The 23,253-nt window shown below is 37.2% G+C and overlaps 1 protein-coding gene across 1 annotated transcript in view; it reads left to right on the forward strand.

The window, feature by feature from the left end:
* The window catches only part of LOC117988600 (uncharacterized), a 96,529-nt gene extending 79,133 nt beyond the window's left edge, over nt 1-17,396 (forward strand). The window contains exons 3-5 of the mRNA XM_034975758.2: nt 4,455-4,561; nt 15,681-15,789; nt 16,527-17,396. Of these exons, the coding sequence (XP_034831649.1) occupies nt 4,455-4,561; nt 15,681-15,789; nt 16,527-16,777 (467 nt within the window). The 3' untranslated portion in view covers nt 16,778-17,396. The remainder of the gene's footprint in view (nt 1-4,454; nt 4,562-15,680; nt 15,790-16,526) is intronic.
* Nucleotides 17,397-23,253: the final 5,857 nt, after the last annotated feature.

Genomic DNA, 23,253 nt, shown 5'->3' on the forward strand with positions numbered 1-23,253 from the left:
ATAATACCGAGAACAATATATTATGGAAAGACAATATGAGTAGGTAGGTACTACATGTATATTCTAAGTTCAATCATTTTTTTTTCGTAGGCTGAAAGGTAAGGTAAACCTACCTTTAGACATACCTATTAATAATACAAGAACTTTCCAGAAACAAGTTTACGAAAAAATTAACAAATTTTCAATTTTTGTAAAGCAAAAACTGCAATAAAAAGCAATTGATAATTAATTAAGTAACAAATCAACAAAACACTATTAATATTATAAAATAAAATTTTAGATATATAGCGTATAGTACCTAAATCAGGTATCATGCTCTTTACAAAATTATAAGTGAATAACTCATTAGAAGACCTCATTAGTAGATTAGACCACACCAGTCCAGTGTAACCAAATCGCCGAATCAACTAGTAAATAGGTAGTTGTGCGAAATAGTTCCACGTCAGTGCAGTGAAGTGATTAATTAAACTGTTCAGTAATAATTGTTAAAACAAAATGTTCCAACGACAATGTCTGCCTGTGCTGATGCTCGTCATGAGTTGCATAGTGAGCTCCAAGACTGTAAACTACCAGTCGCCTCTCAACAACATAAGTGGAAAAACAGGTAACTATTCCAATTCTTTCAAACTATGCAGGTATCTACTCAGAGGCGGATTAAATGTCGAGAGCGCCCTAGGCGAGCATAGCTCATAGGCGCCCCTCTAACAGCCATATCAAAAAAATTACTAACTAGGTACCTACATAATTTAAAAAAAAACGAGGAAACGTCTCATTGCATAGCTGGTTTTTGGTGATTTGGCAATTTATGCGAACGAGTGAAGAACACCACGACATGACCCTTTGCTATATTAAAGAGCCAGTTCCTTTCACTCCAAGATAATATTAGTAGGGATAATTAGGTAGGCCAGCTAATGGAACTCTACATGATCACGCGCGCCCCTTCGTAACCTCGCACCCCTAGGCACGTGCCTAGTTTGCCGGGATAATCCGCCTCTGTATCTACTACCATCGTTGTAGTCATCATCGTCGAAAACTCTGGATTACACCGTTCTATAGGTACCACATAATATAAGCATACGGATATCCTTGCCAGGAAACTATACCTACAGGGCGACAAGGCTATCTTGGCGCGTGGTGAAAATCGGAACTAACGTTGCCGTCAAGTGTCCCCTTTGTTCTTGTTTGAATATTCGAAGCCTTTGTTATCCAACAGCGCCCCCCTGTCAATGTCATTCAAGTGCCAAGAGCTTTGTAGCACTGTACACGGAGTAAAACTACATGAAATACTGATGCGTTTGGGAACTTTTATAGGTATTTGCGGGACTTATACTTTGTGGTTGTGAAAGAATTTTTACGTCGTTGTCAAGTCAAATGTTTGTTTAACAACACTAATATCTTACGCATGCTAGTGAAACGCACTATGCTTGTACTAATGAGAATTCCAAATATCACTACCTCATTGACAACATGCTTGACCTTCTGAAACAATTGCGAATGAGCTTTACTTACTTTGTTCACACACGGTTTATTTAACGCTAGGTCACGCTGAATTAATTTATGTGTCAACCTGTAGAATTAGGGACTTGATATAGCAAGCGTCCAGGGCGCGTGAATGGATAGGTCTATAAGATAATCCGTTTAAGTACCTACTATAATTTAACTGACGAGACGTGGATACTGACATTTGGCTTTGTCCACAAGTTCAAAATCGCTCAACGTGCTATGGAACGGGCTATGTTGGGTGTCTCTCTGAGGGACAAAATCCGTAACGAGGAAATCCGCAGGAGAACCAGAGTGACCGACATAGCTCAATGAATTAGCCAGCTGAAGTTTCAGTGGGCAGGCCACGTCTGCCGCAGAACCGATAGCCACTGGAGCAGACGTGTTCTGGAGTGGAGACCGCGTATCTTCAACCCGCAGGACCTTAAGAAGGTAGCGGGAAGTGGGTGGATGAAGAAGGCTGAGGATCGTGTGTGGTGGCACGCTCTTGGGAAGGCCTATGTCCAGCAGTGGACGCAAACAGGCTGATTGATTGATAATTTAACTATAACGCGTCATGTTAGTGACCAGAACTGATCGGGACGGCTTGACGTGCTTTACGAGGCACGGAAGGTAACGGTTAAAAGATCATCACTATAAATAAATAATGCTCAGAGAACAATATTGGTTGGTAATAAATAACCTTCACATATTTCCCGAAGCTCGAGAATTCTTCTTAGGTCAGGTCGATCCGATGCTGTTCTGCTTTTTATTACCTATTTCCTTGACACTCGGTACATGACTGTTGTAATTCGTGAGCAGTTTAATCGCTTTTTATCGATGACAGTTATCGATGCTTATCAGGAAGTTAACACCCTTAAGCCCACTACAATAAAATCACTCGTCCAGCCGCTTAAATAAAGCAGAATTTAATTTAATGCAACTAAGTAGGTACTTACAGAGTTCTGTAGAGTCAACGACTTCTTTTGCAAGACGGAAGAACTAGATATCACGGTGTTTTCGTTGTTGTTATTAATTTATAGGTACCTACATCTTCCAAGTTGCTTCATCAACAACCCAAACAACCTACCGGTTAGATGTTTTCTGATTGATTCTGTTTTGATAATACAAGAAATAACACTTTTCAATTTTTTTTAATTTTTATTGGCGCCCATTTTGAAATACACATCCTGTGAAAATTTCACTCTCTAGGTACTTATTGCTGTTCACGAGATACAGCCCGCTGACGACACACGGACGGACGGACGGACAGCGGAGGCTTATTATTAGGCTCCCGTTTGGCAGCCTTTACATTCAAAATTGCCTTTAGGAACTACTAAACTAAAAATTAGTATTTTTCAATTTTCGAAGTGAGATAACTATATCAAGTGGGGTATCATAAAAGGGCTTCGTCTGTGCATTCTAAAACAGATTTTTATTTATTTTTATGCATCATAGTTTTTTAATTATCGTGCAAAATGTCGAAAAAATATGACTGTAGTACGGAACCCTTATTGCGCGAGCCTGACTCGCACTTGGCCGGTTTTTTTATTCACAACGCTTAACTATATTGGTCTTTATATTATTACTATCTTTTTCAACCATTACACATGCAACCTGTGTCTACGACTCTTCTACGTTCGACCTTCCCTCTACACCTGATATAATATGCATTATACGCAATAAGGTACGTGTATATGTCGCTGTCCGTCACGGTGCTTTAAGATGTAAATAGGGAAAATAAACAATTTAGCTAAACTCCGCAAGTCCGCAGCTCATCCGTTACGTAGCTACGTTGGTCAATCATAGATGATTGTGCGAATGTTGGCTAACGTTGAATTATGGTATAAATTAATGTCAGTTACAATTTTCACATACAATTTTTGTGTCAATCCTTGCGTGTAGTAATAATAATATTGTTGATCGATGTCTTGCGTTGTTTTCCCTGCAAACACTTCAAAACATAATAATAGGCTTCTACATTTGGAAAATGGCTAATTAATACTTTCTTGGCCTATTCTAAGAAAGTAGTACCTACCTACCCTGTCAAGGTCATAGGGGCCCCATTATTCTAATTTGCCCAGCGCGGCGTGATTCGCTAACTCAATGTCTAACACTGAATGATAGCCACTGAGTTCATTTTTTAATCATTTGAGGGTTTTCTACGAAAAAATATTTTAATATCACCCAGTGAACAATGTAGAACCAACCAACCTCAGTGGCTATCATTCAGTGTTAGACACTGAGTTAGCGAATCACCTAGCAGGGCCTCCAATAGGTTTAAACTGTCCATAAAATCAACGCAATATAGATCGCTACTTACGGAAGGCATGCCTACGTTCAATCGACAACAAAATGTACCTCAGTGAAAACTTTTATAATACAATACCTACAATAGTATGTAGAAGCTACGTCTTTACTCTCCAAGACAGATTGTATACTAAGTACTATACCCTATATAATAAACTAACATTATATTAACTAGATGGTGCCCGCGACTTCGTCCGCGTGGATTTAAGTTCTTTAAGAATCCCGTGGGAACTCTTTGATTTTCCAGAATGAAAAGTTGCCTATGTCAATTTCCGGGACGCAAGCTACCTATGTATCAAATTTAATATAAATCGGCTAAGCGGATGGTTCTTTTAGACTCCCGTGGGAACTATTTGATTTTCCGGGATGAAAGTCTATGTCCTTTCCCGGGATGTAAGCTAACTCTGTACCAAATTTCATCAAAATCGCTTAAACTGTTGGGCCGTGAAAAGTTTGCTGACAGACAGGCAGACAGGCAGACATACAGACAGACACACGTTCGCATTTATAATATTAGGTATGGATATAAATAGTGTATTTAATATATATACTTAGTATATAATAACAATTCACACGTTATCAAGTATTCGCATGGGCCTATATTGTACATAATATAATATATTTCTACGTATTATAATAATAACATTGTTTCTCTATAATTACAGAATGCTCGAGTTGCAATAATGTAGAAGACGAGCTAGGCGTGACGCGGTGGACGATGCCTTTGCTGAAATCAGGCGAGAAGAGATACTACCTAGGCATATTTTTTAAGGTAAATATAATATTATAAGATAAAGCATTTTTTCTTAGCTGAAATTGAAGTTAAACAAACTATGAACGAGCAATAAAACCAAGATACTGCAAGCCAAAAATCAAGTAAAAACCATACATTTATATAGAGACAATTTGATATTGAGCTTCACAGACTGCTGGAGTGCTGTGTTTTTGTGAAAAGCCGTAAAAATTTACAGGCAAAATTCATGCAGTAGAAAAGATTCTATGGTCGAATCCAGCAAACACGAATGGTTAAATAAACAAAAATCTGTTCATATTTTCGTAAGATCACATACCTAACTTTATTTGATCCAGATGCAAATATAATATAGATTAGTACATTACTACGTACCTCCTCCTAATTAAAGGTTAGGCAAATAACTTGAATATGAAAAATCTGAAGGCCACAAAGAAGCATGTAGCGTGCAATTTCCTTCCGATACAAGATCAAAAGTAATACATGTACGAAGTAGGTACATACCTACTCGTAGAAGAGCAAATAACGTACCCTTACATAATATTTCACACATATCTATTATTTTAAGAACAATGAGTAATATATTATAAGATATACCTAGTTACCTAATTTAATTAACTATGTACGAAAGATATGACATAAATTAGGCAATGACATTTCGCAAGATAGCTTTTTACTACCATGTAATAATTTTAGGTTTGTTTTGTTTGTTAACTTACGTGATTAATTTAATTAGTATGATTTTGATGATTCAATTTCTCCTTTATTAATTAATATTACAAATGCGAAAGTGTGTCTGTCTGTTTGTATGCTAGCTTTTCACAGTCAATCTACTTAACTAATTTTACCTTTGGTACAGTGATAGCTAGCATCCCGGGGAAGAATATAGACCACTTTTTATTCCGAAAAATCAAGAACTTCCCACGGGATGTTTAAGGATCTACACGCGGACGTAGTTACGGGGATCATCCAGTATTCTCATAGGTACCTATTTTAATGCGAGGAAATAGTTGACCTCGTTTTTTCGGATCCTATTTCTATTTGCGTTTCATAATAAAACTGATGATTGCTCGCTTTTCCTTGTTTGTTAGATAAGTGCATAATTAAATATGATTATAATTAGTGCTATTTTGATAGTCAAACTTCTTTGTTTAAAATATTCCCATATTTTAATGTGAGTCAGTAGTTTAACCTCGTTTTTTACATCCTGTTTTTATTTGAACACGGTCATCCGAACAATGAGTCAAAAGAGGTTGAAAAATACAGGCTACAAAAATATTACGTTCCTACTTTTACTCGTAAAGTGTTTACCTACTCACTTTGTTTTTTTTTCACATTTATAGTAGTGTTTTCTCCATAATATTTTCGAAATTACAAAACTGTATTGTCGCGTGTAAAACTGCCAATAAGACCATCAAGCATAAGTACCAACCATAAGTATACTTACTAAGTTAGTAAATTTTGTCGCTTCAAATCTGAATCTATTTTCAAACACCAAATATTGACGATTCAACGATGCAAAGCGTAAATTTTTATTATGTACAATACAACAAAAAAATTGATATCTCTACCTAAACGCATTTTACTACTAATTACTTATAATACTTTAAACCCGTAAGTAAATACTTTTTAAATAAAAACTAAGTTGAACCACAAAATATATAATAATGTTGAACGCAGAGGTGTTTTAAAATAGAATAATATTTATTAGCTAAGTCAATTGAACAAGTAGCTCGAACTGCAGACGGGTGTGGTTAAGCAAATCGTTTCGTGAGAGAAAGCTGGCGATCGATCAAGCCACGCGACGAGATGCGTACGCGCATTACGTAAGTGTGACGCCTGTTTAATGACAGTTTTGCACGTGGCCTCCATGCGGTTTTATCAGATCTATAGAGTTATTGTTTACTAAATTGCTTTTTGCAATAATATTATTGCTTTGAAATCTAACTTACCATTTCACAGATAATATTATGATCTGTGACTACTTTTACGCCTGAAAACCTTCTGTAATGATATTGGACTTACATATGAATACACATTTAACTGGGTTTTTAGGTCAGGATAAAGACTAGCGAAAATTCAACAGCTGTTGTACTAAAAGTAGGTAATAGTTGCCCTAACTCCGCGTCAATTGGATAGTGACTTGAGACCGAGGACTGTCTTCTCCGCGTTGATAAGTATACATACTTACATAGCGCTCTCCATACTGCACATTCCAGCGAAATCCCACACGCGCTTTTCAGCTCGCATTCTTCCGCTAGATTCGTCCCTGATCCAATGATATCACAAAAGTGGTCTAGTATAGTAGTAGTAGTATATGGTGGTAGTATGTATAGAACGATATGATATTTGAAAAGAGCAACCGCCGAGTTTCTTGCTGGTTCTTCTCGGTAGGAAAGGCATTCCGAACCAGTGGTAGATGCATCCGACGATTCAAAAGTACTTACTTGGGAAAGTTTACTTGGATAAAAAATATTTATTATTATTATTATTATTATAACGTAATTCAGGCATTTCAGTAAAGTCGATTTTGTTAACTTCCTTAGATTCACTTCTGTCATTGACAAATAACATCAAACAAAACTAAGGACAAATTTTTCAACCATGTCCATATCTACGACTTCTGTAAAAAAACTAAATATCCGCAATGCAACGCATATGTTATTATCATATGCGTTGCAAGTAGGTAGATAGATATAGAACGGAAATCCAAACTAATTCTGAATATCCTCAACGCATAATACCTACCTACAAAATTCCAATAAATCTCTGCGAAGTGCGAACATGCAAAATTTTCATAGAAGTGTTAGCTTTCACGGAATTAACTTTGGCTTCGATGTACCGGAAGTAATATGGCGTCGAACGCGGACACTGGCCACACACGCTGCATGTAAATATATGTAGATATAGTGTTACTAGATAAAAAAATTAAAAGTTCTGACAAAAAGCCTGATTTCGTACTTTACTCGTCCTTAGGTTAGCTAGATCGTCTCATCTTTGATTACATCATCACTTTTCATCAAGTAGGATTGTGGTCAAGCACATTCAAATATACTTAAGTAATAGAGATTAGAGACGTCTACAACCTGTTTTAATAAAATTTCAGTTAGTTAAACTCAAAAAATACTTAAGTTTATACCTAATTTGAACCATGATTTAACGACATGTCTACCTTCCTTATTAAAAGTAGGAATTTTATCCATCAAGTTAAACAAATCAGTGAATTTAACTCAGTAGGTATGTGATATTTAAAAAAAGTTATAATATGTGATGACTGAATTATACATGGAGAACAGAGTACAGACTAGTAGGTACCTACCTACTAGGAAAGATAGATACGACCACAGATAACGGGATACGACAGACAAGTAAAACAAAATTTCACTAAGTCTGTAGAATTTGACTGTGTAGTAGTATGTCGTTAAACTGTGGTAGGGGTGCAGATTTGACTATGTAGGGATGCAGATTAGACTATGTATGGGTGCAGATTCGACTATGTAGGGATGCAGATTCAACTATGTAGGGGTGCAGATTCGACTATGTAGGGGTGCAGATTCGACTATCGTGTGTTCGATAGGTGTGATGATGGGAGAACTAGATCGAATAAGTAGCTCTTTAGCTTTTTAATTCTGTTTTAAACAAAAATGTTTTTAAGTAATCTGTTTTTTTTTCAAACCTTGTGTTTTCTTGTTACCATGTGTCTACTTTACTTTTGTGTCATTATTCATAGCGCTACGCCATAGAGGGTGATCGATTCAATTGCGTCGCAAAGTGCACAGGAAGCTTCACGGAACATGTAGGGCATTACGCTCAGCTAAGCATTGGCGTAACTCATTTGTAGTAATTTTACTAGATTATGACGGCGCGGCGACTTCGCTCACGTGTATTTAGGGTTTTACTACACTTATATAACCCTTGATGCTCGGAGTCCTTTTTGGACTTGGGCGGTTTTTAGGGTTCCGTACCCAAAGGGTAAAACGGGACCCTATTACTAAGACTCCGCAGTCCGTCCGTCTGTCCATCTGTCACCAGGCTGTATCTCATGAACCGTGGGGCTCCTATACAACATAGTATCAGTGGCGTGCAGGTTGTAGAGGCATAAGTGCTCTGCTTACCCCAGTTGTAATAGCGCAATGCATATAATTTATCATTATGACGCCGGTGAACAGGCTCCTACTTAACTAGTGCCTACCCTGGCTTCAAACCAGAGTTTAACGAAATACTACTTCAAACTCTGTGCACGCCACTGCATAGTATCCTATACAATATAATAGTACGGAACCCTTCATGCGCGAGTCCGACTCGCACTTGGCCGGATTTTTATTTCAAAATTTGACGTCAGTCATTCCTTCCTGATGATAAGCAATGAGCTTGGCAATGAGACCTAAGTAGATTTGAGCGCGCATGTCTATTAAAATAAAATATGTTTGTAGGTACCAGCTTAGGTAGGTACTTATTAAAAAAAATTATCACGGTGCATGGAAACGAGAGTTTTTGGGCTGAATATTTATCAACTGCAACATTTTATTAATTAAAATATTTATCTCAAATTACTTAATTTCTACTTTGCAATCGCATCATAAATATACTGCCGTAATGCCGTATTAAAAATACGAAAGTTACGCAGTTTTTCAATTTAATTACGTTAATTTAAAGTTAACAATTAATAATAGTATATGTCTCCGTTGTAGAATAGTAAAAACTAGTTAATTAATGAATTGTATAATAATAATTGTAAGCGTAATAAACATTGAGCGGTGCGGGCGACCGCGGGTGACGTGCGGGTATGCGGGGCGTCCCTCCGCCTCCTACCCCGATTGCCATCTCGACCTGTACCCACAGATTACCCAACAATGCTTGGTGCGCGTAGTTTACCTTACGTCATGTGGTAGGTACCTATCTACTGGAGTGATCAGTGTTTACGGCTGTGGAGTGGTTGCTTATCCCAAAAATATCCTTGAACTCATCATTGAAAAGAGAAGGCAAAGAAAAAAGTGGCATCATTCAAGATCTCCACTTGATAAAAGGTTGCTGAATTACTTGACTAAGGCACTAAAGAAACAAATCAAAAACTTTAATGATTCGTCAACCTACAGTTATCTCCAAAGCCTCACGAGTGAAAGGAGTACCGAATATTCACTTTGGAAAGCAACTAGGAATTTAAAAAGACCATGTATGCATATTCCTCCAATTAAAGAAGAAAATGGAATGTGGGCAAGAAATAGTGAGCAAAAAGCTAAAAGATTTGCAGAACATCTCGAAAAAATATTTCAACCAAACGAAGGAGAGCACATTGATTTTTCTACGATGGAAACAAATCAAGAAAACTCTCCCATTAAACTAGTAACGCCAAAGGAAATACTCAGTATGATTAATAAACTGAACTTAAAAAAAACTCCAGGATATGATCTTATTACTACAGAAATCCTGCGAAACCTTCCAAAAAAAGGAATCGTAAAATTAACGACGCTGATTAATGCAGCATTTAGAATTAAGCACGTCCCTGATTTGTGGAAAGTTGCAGAAGTAATTATGATTGCCAAACCAGGCAAACCACCAAATGAGGTTACATCATACAGACCAATTTCTCTGCTACCAATTATCTCAAAACTTTTTGAGAAGCTACTGCTCAGCAGATTGAAACCTATATTAGATGAGAAAAATCTGATTCCTGACCATCAGTTTGGATTCAGGGAAAAGCACTCGACAATCGATCAAGTACACAGAATAACAAATATAATTGAAAGAACACTAGAAGAAAAGAAAGTCTGTTCAACCGTATTTCTTGATGTAGCACAAGCCTTTGATAAAGTCTGGCATGAAGGTCTTGTTCAGAAACTTAAAGTATTACTTCCTCAACCATTTGCAAACATATTAGAATCATATATATCTGATAGAGTATTTCGAGTGAGGCAAGAGGAAGCTTACTCCAAACTCAAGGTGATCAAAGCTGGAGTACCTCAAGGAAGCGTTCTGGGACCTGTCCTTTATCTCCTGTACACGTGTGATCTTCCACAACCCGATCACAATACCATCGCTACTTTTGCCGATGATACTGCTATCATAGCTGTGGGTAATACTCACCAGGAGGCATCGGGAAAAGTTCAAATAGCTCTAAATGAACTACATAAATGGACGAAAAAAATGGAGAATAAGACTTAACGATTCCAAGTCTGCCCATATTGATTTTACTAATAAAATACCAAAATATTATCCCATTTATATTGACCAACAAAAGATACCCTATGCTAACACGGCAAAATATCTTGGAATGACTCTTGACAGTAAGCTACGCTGGAAAGCACATGTCAAGAAGAAAAAAGAAGAGCTAGAGTTACGGTACAAAAAATTGTACTGGCTCATAGGCAGAAACTCATCACTGTCAACTAAAAATAAGATACTATTATACAAACAAGTCCTAATGCCAGTGTGGACTTATGGTATCCAGTTGTGGGGCTGTACCAGAAAGACCAATTTACTAATAATTCAGCGATTCCAAAATAAAGTGCTTAGGGGTATCGTCAATGCACCCTGGTACGTCAGGAATGTAGACATTCATCGCGATCTCCAAATGGGCTTCGTGGACACAGCTATTAGCAAACACGCTAAATCCCACGAACGCAGGCTCCATGAACATGTTAACGTCGAGGCTATCCAGCTCCTCGACAACACAGACCTAATACGTAGACTTAAGAGGACTAAGCCTTTTGAGCTAGTGTAGTTATAGTGAAAGTGTAGTGCTAGTGCAAATCAAAGATCACACGAACAAAGTGAAAGCATAGTGCTAGTGCAATTTAAAGAACACAAGAACAAAGTGTCTTCCAATAAGGTATCTTAACTATAAACTAAGCTAAGTCAATGGACAGATTCTTAGGTATAAGTACGTTTATAAGTTTAGGTTAATATAATATTGCTTATTAGCCTCTTTCATAGGCTAGATTGTAATGGTAGTAAAGTACTGGTGACAGTGCTTTACGACAAAAAAAAAAAAAAAAAAAAAGTGTTTACGGCAACCCTCATCCATCTTTTGGCTCAGACTATATAAAGCTCTTCAACCGTGACCAAGTCGCGCTAGATTGTGGCAGTAATACTGACAATAATTATAGCATCGTAGAGGATGCCATAACATCATTTGCTACAGTAGCAATAATTGCTACATTGCCGTGAACACTGCCACGCTCGTTGCATCACGGTGTGTAGGTACATGTGTTTATTAGGCACCTTATACACTACACTGGTGGAAAACCCCGCATGAGTAAAAGCCTTTGCACACAGCGACATTATCCCCCGAAGTTGAAGTTCCTCAAACGTTTACACTTCACAATACCTATTTTTTGAAGGAGTTCAAGCACTACACGTACCCTGCCTCAGGTACAAAAGAGCTCGTTCAGTCCAGAGCTTCATGAAAATTACAATTTTTCAAAGCAACTAACCCTTTTGTATTATTTACGATACAACTAGCCTTCTTACAAGAGGGCATAACAATCCATATGATCGTAGACGGTAGAATTCGTCTTACGTCACATTCCTTGATATCTTCTGTTTTTATAATCTCAACCCATTGCCGACCCACTACTGAGTAAGGGCCTCACGGCACGAGAAGGCTTTAATCTATAGTCCAAGTTGGCCAAGTGCGGATTGGCAGACTTCACACACCTTTGAGAACATTATGGAGAACTCTCAAGGCATGCAGGTTTCCTCACACTGTTCCAAATACAAAATTCCGAAAAGTCAGAGGTGCGTGCCTGGGATCGAAACCGGGCTCCTGCATAGGAAGCCCATGTCTATAATCACTAGGCTATGGTGATAGCCTAGTGATTAAAGACATGGGCTTCCTATACGTAACGCAGAAGAACTGGCAAGCGGTGGCTTGCCAGTTCTTCTGCGTTACGTATGACGAAACCACTATGACCAAACAAAGAGTGTGTTAGTGTTTTGTCATAGTGCGTGTATTGTGCAAAATAGGTAAATAGTTGCTAACCGTAAAACAGGCAAGTAGACATGTCGAAAACAATTCGAGGGCTAAGTTTGTGTGGTTTTCAATGAGTCTTCAGGTAGGCTACTAAATACTTAATGCTTGTGCAAATTCAAATTTCTACACCATTATTTTGTACGTTTACTTGAAGGGATGAAGAAATAAATATTTGTTATGTTAGGACATCTACCTATTATTTTTATAGTTATACCGTTATACTAGCTAATGTCAGGCATGCGTTGCAAATTTTAATGCGCCTCGCTCGCTTGGACGATCTAACCTTCTAAAAATCTAGGTTAGATCGTCCAAGCTCGCTCGCAACCTAATAATGTATAGCTACGTTGATACGCACAACAGACGGAAAAAACGTTTAAGTGCGGAAACCGGCCCAGAGTGAAGTTCTACGTTCATGTCCACAAGTCCCAACAACAATAATAGTACAACGTAGGTACAACGTTTATTTTCGTCTTGGTCTTGGTTTTATTTATTTTATTCAAATGGATGTCACGTAATGTATTTATTTTCAAACAAAGTATCATTATACAATTTACTTACGAGAGAGTACAAAAGTTCCTATTATTAATAATTAAAAAGGGACAGATATTCACAAACATCTGTCACCGGCTATACTCAGGTATTTAGTCGACGTCTCAACCGTGACGTGTGCGTGAACTGACTCCCTTGAAAAAGGACCCCGGATGGGTCCGAAACTAGTCGGGCTAACGTCGACTAAATACATGAGTATAGCCGGTGGCAGATATATTGTATAGTATAATGGAAATCACTCACGATAGTTTAAACGCTAAGATATTTACAAAACTAAATATTTCATACATGCCTTGCCCTCCTTTCAAAATATATAGACACGACAGGATTTGAACCTGTCAAGATATTAGGCAAGTCTCTACATTCCATACATGCGGGGTTGACACATACCTACCTACTTAGCGTGAACTGAAAGGTCAAATGATAGTGGTGTCACAAAATTATATCTGGTAATTCAAGGTAGAGGTGAGCTTAATAACCTTCAGTTCAGGTCGTGTTAAAAAACTAACAAATTGAATATTTTCCATGTGCTGAGTCATAATAATATCTTGGATGAAATTCGTGATGTAATGGCCAATTTTATTAATGACCTAGCTATTTCGATATCTATAATCTATAATATTCATGTTTAGTATTATAAATGCGAAAATGCCTGGTCTGCTAGCTTTTCATAACCCATCCGTTTAACTGATTTTGGCGTGCTAGAGAGATAGCTTGCAGGCTGGGGATGGACATAGACAAGGTTCTTTTCATTAAATCGAGGAGTCCCACGATTTTTAAAAACCTAAATCAACGTGGATGAGGTCGCGGGCATCTTTAATTTGGTACAGAGATAGCTTGCATCCCAGAGACAGATATACCTAGGCTATAACTTTTTATTCCGGAAAATCAAAGAGTTCCAACGGGATTTTTAAAAATATCCTTTAAAAAATGTACATCGCCGAATTTCTTGAAACAGAATATTTTGTTTTAAATTTTATATAACTTACAGAGACCCCACTAAAAATAATTTTAAAATATTCCAGCTGGATTTTTTACAAACCTATTTTTTACATAATATTGAATGATGTTGGCACAGTTAAACCAAAAGAGATTGGCGTAAATGAAAAAGCTATCTAGATAGGTAAAGAACCTTAACCAAACTAATTGTTTTTGAAAGTGTTTCAAAGTAAACAACATAATTTTCTCAGCTTCAACCGGTATAAATTGCAGACATAAAAATCTAGGAAATTAGGAACTTTTAAAGATGCGTAACGACCTTGGCTTAACAAATTTCAATAAATATATGGTTTTTCTTGATATTGTGGATACCGAAGTCGTTATGTCATAACATTTGGATGCATATTTTTTTACTGCAGTTAAATTATAAGTGTATAAATTGTTACGGCTATAGGTACCACGTATTTAGTCGACATAAGCCAGACTAGTTTCGAGCCCATCCGGGGTCCCTTTTCACAGAGACTTCAGCTCACTCACGATAGTTTTAACGCTAAAATGCAGTTAAATTGTTATAATAAACTACAGTTTTAATAAGAAGGTCGAGGTTACGTCTATATTCTATCTACACTAGAAAATATTACAACAAAACTTTAAGCTAGCCTTATCTAATTAAATTACTATACAAATCATGCCCGCGTGGAATGGTGCCAAGAATACTGGCTGCATTTCCGCACTGGACAGCAAAATGAGCCAGCCCTTCTGTCACCAGGTGAGGCTATTAATAGCAGTGAAATGTCTCGTCAATTTTCTCTCCTCCCCGGCAAACGGAACAAAAATATAACTCTCGATAAGAGAGGTAGGTATACTTACGCCGCTTGCCGTCTTCAGCTACTTCTGCTGCGTCAACGCACTTTGCGTCACACATTAGCGCCGGTAAAAAAAAAATAGCTTATGGATATATTATGGTGTCACTGTACCTACCTATTTGTGATGTTGCATCAGAAAGATCATCTAAAATAGGTAGCTATACCAGCACTACACCGATCCGATTATTTGAATAAATAAAGTGACAACTGACAACAAATAATTAGTATTCTCACAGTTACATTTTAATGTGTCAGTCAATTTGCATATTTCTTCCTGTATAGTCTAGTTCTAAGTAATTTGCAAATTCAATTTGGTACCTGCATTATAATCGAATAATATACAAAAGGTATACTACTTATACTGAAAGTCAAATAAGAGTAAATACGGCTATTATTATTATAGAGTCTTTAACCACTAGGCTATCACAGCTTTTTCTTCAGATTCTCTTAACCGTTATTCTATGTCGGTTGCTCTAGCTGTTCTTCTATGGATCTCATACATCTTCTGTGGTTCATCATGATCAACCCATCGAAGGCTCACTACAGAGCACGGGTCTCCTCTTAGAACCTCTTCACACACCTTTGAGAACATTATAAAGAACTCCCAGGTGTGCAGCTTCCTCACGCCTCACGATGTTTTCCTTCACCTCCATATTTAATTACTTAAAACGCACATAACTCCGAAAAGTTAAGTGGTGCGTACCTGGGATCGAACCCCTGACCTCCGAATTGGGGGCGGACGTCTTAACACTAGGCTATCACTCTAGGGTATCTGTGGTTAGTGTAATCTAATTAGAACTTTATTTGTTTTCAGGCAAACTGGTTCAAAGCGCAGCAGTACTGCAGGTTCCACGGGATGCATCTCGCTTCCATCTCGTCGCAGGAGGAAAATGACAGGCTAGAAAAATACGTCAGAGAATCAGGTACATATGAGATGAAAAATATTTATTTTACGAGCCATTTTATGGCGCTCGTGATAAGTCTAGTCTACCAGCAGTGCGAAAAACAGATTCCTTGAGGAAGAAACAGCAGTTGCTTTTTTCATAAGACAAAATGTGTTTATTTTTATGAACTCAAGTATTATCATCAACTCATCATGATCAACCTATCACCAGCACAGTACTGAGCACTGTTCTCCAGAAATATGAGGTTTAGGCCATAGTCCGCCACGCTGGCCAAGTGCGAATTGACAAACTTCACACACCACAAAACATTATGGAGAACTCTCAGGCATGCAGTCATAATCCACTACGCTGACCCAATGCGGATTGTATAAGTAGTAATAAGTAATTATAAGAAAATTTAAACGTTTTTATGAGAAAGACGCAATAGCAAAGCTTTCAAATCACTGCTCGAACTATTGCAGTTGCATTATTTTAAAACCATATAAATATAGGTAGATTCTACTTAATTAAAGTAAAAAACTTTATAATTTTTTAATCAGGAAATTATGCAGAAAAGTTGACCACACCTAGGTGGGAGTTGGAAGAGCGCTCCGTTGAAGAAGTACCCACTCAAAATAAAATGTAGAATGATGCTAAGCAAAAGTTTTGGAAACGAAAATTTTTGACAAAATAGAATCCAAAGGAAGCTAGATCGTGTTAATCTAAATATTTTATTTTTAAACATAAATAAAGTCCTAATTAACTATCCATTCCAGGTTACGGCCGCGAACACTTCTGGACGTCAGGCACTGACTTGGCTGAAGAGGGCAACTTCTTCTGGATGGCCAACGGCAGGCCTTTGACCTTCGTCAACTGGAACGCGGGAGAGCCCAACAACTTCAGATACGAGAACGGCGAAGAAGAAAACTGCTTAGAACTGTGGAACAGAGACGACAAAGGCTTGAAGTGGAACGATTCGCCGTGTTCCTTCGAAACCTACTTCATTTGCGAAGTGAGGTCCGATTAATGATTAAATTATTAATTTTGAAGTTGCATTTTATACGACACGGTGGTTTTTTAGCTATGGAAGCAATTGCTGTCATGATAGATTAAGCATTACGGCTGTAAGCAATAAAGATCAGCTTGTGCCGTCGGAAAAATACTTAATAATAAAAGTACCTACCTAGCTTCTTATCTTACCTAAATAATAATCTATGTTAGAAGGACTTTTGATCGAATTTACTTATGTAGCCTTTAGACGAATATCAGTTGAATGATTATACCTAGGTACATTTTCTATTTGACATCAATACATATATGGGTAAAAGAGAATTAAGATTTATTTATTTTTTGGTAAAAATCATAACATTTTAAGGCCGCATCCCACGTAACGGTTGTAACGGAAGCATGTCATAACAATGGTCAATTACTGAAATGCCAATTTAGATTTGAATATTATTTGATTTATTGATAGTGCTATTAATAATGTAACACCAATACACCTCATAAATCTTTGCAAATAAAGGAATTAAAGTGAAAATTAGTGACAGTTTTCTAACGTAATCTATATGTAAAAAAATTAAAAAAAAACAAAGATCGTTTCTGTATTCAGGGTTTAGGTACTATTTTTAATTTCATGTTTACTGTAGATACAATTAAGAGCAAGGGTTTTCTTTTCCTTGTAAGAAATTTTTTGATGTTTTAGGTAGGTACCAATTTTAGGTAGGTACCTACTTTTTAACTTACTATCATTTTTATGTCGCAAAGTTTCGAAAGTGTAATAAGAATAGTGCCTTTGTTGGAACTAACTTAAGGTCACAATCTGATGAAAGATGCATATCTTTACGTTTGTATATATAGATTTTACTTTCAAGTTGACTGTATAAAATTACAAGACTGTAATAATATCAACCTACGAGTTTATTGTAGTTTTAATACGAAGGACGAAAACGTGTCATATAAAATGCAAAGTCGTTGTTAAGGCTGACGCATACTTAGACGGAACCTAACGCAATGCATGATTTTGCATAGTGATGAAACTATTAATTTTCTTTTTGTATGTTTGTATATTACTAAGTGATCTTCAAAATTAGGGTGGGTAGCATGAAGAGCACTTCATATTTTTGTTACGTATCTGTATGTTACTTAATTTGCAACAAACAGTCCCACCAATATTGTTTGGTTTATATCCAATGTAAAAAGTGCAACAATTTTTCCTTACGTCCCTATCCGTATTAGTCTGCGCCTAGCTTTGTAGTTTACTTGTTTTGTTGTGATAACAGACTTAGTGTGCTAGATTTCGAATTTTCACCTCGAATATCTATCTTTTAGTTTTCGTAATAGAGAGAAACCATTTAAGCGGAAACAAAATTATAGCGCCCGCAAAAAATATCGAGTCTAATCTAATCATAGTATTTTCTATGACATGTAGGCCTATTGCGTCTATCAGTGGAAATATAATTTAGTTGTCCAATGTAACTGCCAAATTTCAACTTTCATAACCAACCGAAATGACTTCATAAACACTGAAATTCAGTGATAGATATAGCGATAAAGATCGACATTTTGGACGAATACAATTACAAATCATTTATTTGCTGGTTGTAGGTACACCATAAAAAAATATTTGATGTACCTTCACTTTGCGAAGTATAGGTATTCCAAGTAACTAAAATATATTTCCACTGACACCGTGTGTTATATGAATGTTTTACGCCCTTGATCTTTAAGTACTGACTTTGTTGCACATCGATGCAACTATCATATATTTAATTAATTAGCTAATATTTTAATAAAAAAATTAAACAAATCCATTTCATGATTGTACACTACTTAATTATAGGCCCTTGTTCACGTTGGGTCGTGAGTAAGCCTAAGCCTATTGGGCCAACATGATGTATAGTGATCGTAACATATTTTGTTAAACGTCTTATTCCAAAGTGTAACAAGAGCCTTGTGTATGCAAATTAAAAAGTCGACGCTCGCTTTACATGTATAATAAAAAATGGCATACAATTTAGTCAAAATATGTCTGAGCTCTTTATAGTACAAGGTCAATAATTTCAATATTTAAATTATTTACTTCTTTGTCATACTTTTTCTGTTCAATCACTACGAAACGCAATCATTATAAAAAAATCTAATAAAACCTATATTAACTTTATAATATATTCTGCTCTTGTCAGTACTTAAAGGTCAAAAAATTATATGAAATTGGTCAGTAAGTTATTTTCGGCTATAGAACTTGCGCTGACTTTGATAACATATTTTGATAATATTGTTTGAAAAACGCAAGTATTGTCAAAAATTTTATATTATTTTTATTTATTCTATAAAAGCTCGAATACACGTCTCAGGTGCCACTACGGTTCGGCTCTTTTTCAGTTCCTAATTTTCTGTAGTTAAGTTAACAATATATCTAAAAATCTAGCCAAAAATAGTAGTTTTTTACATCTCATAAAATTATAAACTGTCTATCAAAATACTATAAAAAGATACAGCTGTTATGTATAATGATTATTATTATAATTGCACACACTGCTTTAAATACTATCTTATTTAGTCTATCAGTGGCTACCGGACTGAAACCGGGGCGTGTACGCCGAGCTTAATAAAAGCTATCATATCAAAATGGGTGGTCGATGTATAATATGGTATATATACTAAATAAGTAAAGTAAGGTGGAATCAAAAAACATATTCTGTAAGATAAAACGATCACTGCCTAACGATCTTGTTAAGAAAGTGTCCAAACCTCAGGTCCAACGGGACACGTGTGTGTCCATAGTCAAACGTAGTGGTTAAATACAATAGTTACCTTAGTATATCTGTATAAATAGTTGTAAGAAACCGAAAATAAAATTTAAAATCGAATTTTGGCCGTTTACTTTCCGTCTATATGCCTCAAAAAGCTGTTTTGGTCCAGCCACCCCTTTAGCACAAAAGTTGTAATTTAACATTTGTCCAATCGCAATTGTTGCAATTGGCTGAATGGTGTTCATTTACGCTACAAGTTACAACTATGCATTTTAGCCAGTAATGAGAGAAATCAAGTAACGAACGTCCTGCCTGACATCGCGCGATGTGCGTTCTAGGCTTTACCTCCGCACATATTATTATCGCAAGCTTTTCCTACAACATTATCAAAGCGCTGGGCTCGCGAGAAGCACTCAGCGTTATGAAAAGAGCTGCCGTCTTATCTAATCGTCAGGATTTAGTTAAGAGCTTTAGATACGGAAAATTTCATTAAGCTACTTCATATGAAGGTACTGCAAAAGAATTGTGCTTCTGATGTCTGGCACTGAGTCCACTATAAGCTGCAGATAGAATAGAATAGAATAGAATAGAATAGAATAAATTTTATTGCATTTTATAGGATCGTGCAGTATAACCCGAGAGCTGGCTCTTCCAACATCAATGAGTAAGTATAACATACCTACTGTCTTGAAGTTTCCCTCGTCTGCGTCCGTACTCCGTAGGCTTAAAGTTTTTATACTTAGCAAAAGTTTCTGTGTCGAGAAAACTCAACAGTCTGAAATTCGCACGACATATATAAAAATTCGATCAAGTGCGAGTCGGATTCGCACACGTAGGATTCCGTACCATCGTACAAGGAACAACTTTATAATTATTTTTTTTGTATTTCAACGGAAAGTACCCTACCCTATAGGTTTCGATTCCCTTGGCGGTTCTTGACAGACACGACAGATAGACAGACAGACAGATAACAAAGAAAAATATTAAAACTGAAGAATACAGCAACTGCTGAACACTAACTCTGACAACAAAGCATTTCGTTGAATTCTGAAAATAAACAAGGGTTCCTATTAAGGATTTCGTACTCCATGGGTGCCAACGGGACCCTGTTACAAAGCCTCCGCTGTCCGTTCGTCTGTCTGTCAGATTACTGTATCTTGTGAATATTCTATTGCCGCTATAACAACAACAAATAATAGGAAATTCAAAATGGCCGCCATGATAATTAAAAAATAATTAAAGCACTTGATCGATTTGTTACCGCAGGAAACCCTAAAAATGTAAGAACTTAAACAAATGCAAAATTAAGTTCGCAGGTGAAAAGCAGGGAATTGCGAACACTGTAGTACTGTAGTAGTAGGAAACTGCGTCATTTTGAGTTTTGATGTTTATTCATCAGCGCGGAACTGTGTCGCCGGCATTACGATGCAGATGCTTGACTTTCAAACCCGTAATGGCTGTAATTCTAAAAGTATAAGTATAATATATTATTTAATGCTGGCGTAGGTATTTCTGCAACTTGATTTATACAGTACTGCCTGATGCCCGCGATTTGGCTTTAGGTTTTTTAAAATCCCGTTGGAACTCTTTGATTTCTCGGGATAAAAAGTAGCCTATGTCACTCTCCAGGTCTCTAACTATACGCATGCAAAAAATCACGTCGATCCGTTGCTCTGTTACAACGTGATTGAAGGACAAACCAACAAACACACTTTCGCATTTATAATATGGGTAGTGAGGTAGTGATAGTGAGGTAGTGACTACTGCAACCTCCCTACTACTGGTTAGGTGGGTACAGGTAAAGATATTATAAGACTCCAGATAATTAGTAGTTTGCATATGTGGAGCTGCTCCTACATTAGTTTTCTTTTTCTAGGGTTCCGTAGGTACATGAAGGGTGCCCCAACGTGACCCTGTTAATAAGCCTGAGATCTATATAGTGCACTTTGACACTCAGACTCGAGATTGAGTTAAAACGAGATAGACATATATGATAGCTCTGTCTTGTTTTAATTCTGCCTTAAGTCTAAGCAGAGTCCGAGTGCGCTCTACAGATCTCACCCTACTGTCCGTCCGTCCATCCGACGCGTCACGTCTGTCCGTCTATGAGCGGGCTGTATCTCGTGAGACGTCATCATGATGATCAACCCATCACCGGCTCACTACAGAGCACAGGTCTCTTCTCAGAGTGAGAAGGGTTTCGGCCATAGTCTACCACGCTGGCCAAGTGCGGATTGGCAGACTTCACACACCTTTGAGAACATTACGGAGAACTCTCAGGCATGCAGGTTTCCTCACGATGTTTTCCTTCACCGTTAAAGCAAGTGATATTTTAATTATTTAAAAACGCACATAACTCCGAAAAGTTAGAGGTGCGTGCCCGGGATCGAACCCCCGACCTCCGATTGGAAGGCGGACTAGAGTTGAATTTTTACAGAATGGGTATTTCTATTGCCGCTATAACAAATGCTAAAAATTTCAAATGGCCGCCATGAAAATTAAAAAAATCTTACCTATTTCTTGTACATCGGAACGGGATAGTTCGGTTAGCTGAACTAAGAACAGAACTACTGCTAGCTAGCACTAGAGAAAAACCTTCGTGTGCGAGTCGAACTCGCACTTGACGGTTTTTTAACAGACAACATTGGTGCACTGTAACATTTTTACTCCTAGTACCTGCGTTGTACCCTTAAAAGCACGTTCGCTTCCGATTCACAAACGTATCGCCCCGCGTTTTGCTCTCGTACCCTTTTTAGCTCTTCACTAACGCAGAGCATTGCACCGCTGAGATGCATTGTGTACCCAATGTGGAGCGACTTCGGTATGACCCAGTATCAGAGATTCTACAGTAGATTCCTACTAAGTACCTACTATTAAAAGGCTACGATTTTTTTAAACTATAATTTCTGCTGCGGCTCAGATTGTAGGTAATTATTTACAAAAAAGAAAGCAACATAATTTTATCGTCTTACAAATACACATAACAGCGTATCCCGGGCCGAAGCTTATTACAATAAGAGGATTGCAGCTTAAGCACTACTTACCCACGACTTAACGCAATGCAGGGAAGATTAAGCTTCTTTTTATTGAAGTACCCACCATCTTACAGATACCTACTTTAATTAAAGAGATTAAATTAAGTCTTGCTATATTCGTAGTAAGCAGTTTTCCGACCTGGCTGAGTCTTATTTTGGTTCAAGACTTTTCCAAAGATATAAAACTTCAGATAGGCATCATCATGATATTTAATTGCTTAAAACGCACATAAGTCCGAAAAGTTAGAGGTGCATACCCGGAAATGAACCCTGCTCGGAGGCGGACGTCTCTACTACTGCTGCTCGATTGCGGTAGAATGACAGCTACAATATCGCAATCACCTCTGATTGGTTGACGCCCGCTGTTTATTGGTTGCAATGCAATGCGCTGTTGCAACAAGAATCGCACAAATTCAGCCAATCACAACGATTGAGACTGTAATAATGATTGGTGTATGTTTTACGAAATCGACCTACTGGGCTATAACGGCTTATAGCACAGCGGAGATATCGGTTGACGAAAACGTGGAGCTGGGTGCGAGATGGCGTAGGTATTAGAAACTTAATACTGATTAAGGATATAGGTTGAATGGTAATGCCACACCGTTTCTAGATTAGCCCACTTCTATTTAATATCTTTCGTAGGTACTTCTTTCAGCTGTCATCAATTAAAACAAAAAGCAGTGACGGAAAGACAGATTGGACGAAACTAT

This window comes from Maniola hyperantus, chromosome 14, assembly GCF_902806685.2.
Source record: "Maniola hyperantus chromosome 14, iAphHyp1.2, whole genome shotgun sequence".
NCBI lineage: Eukaryota > Metazoa > Arthropoda > Insecta > Lepidoptera > Nymphalidae > Maniola > Maniola hyperantus.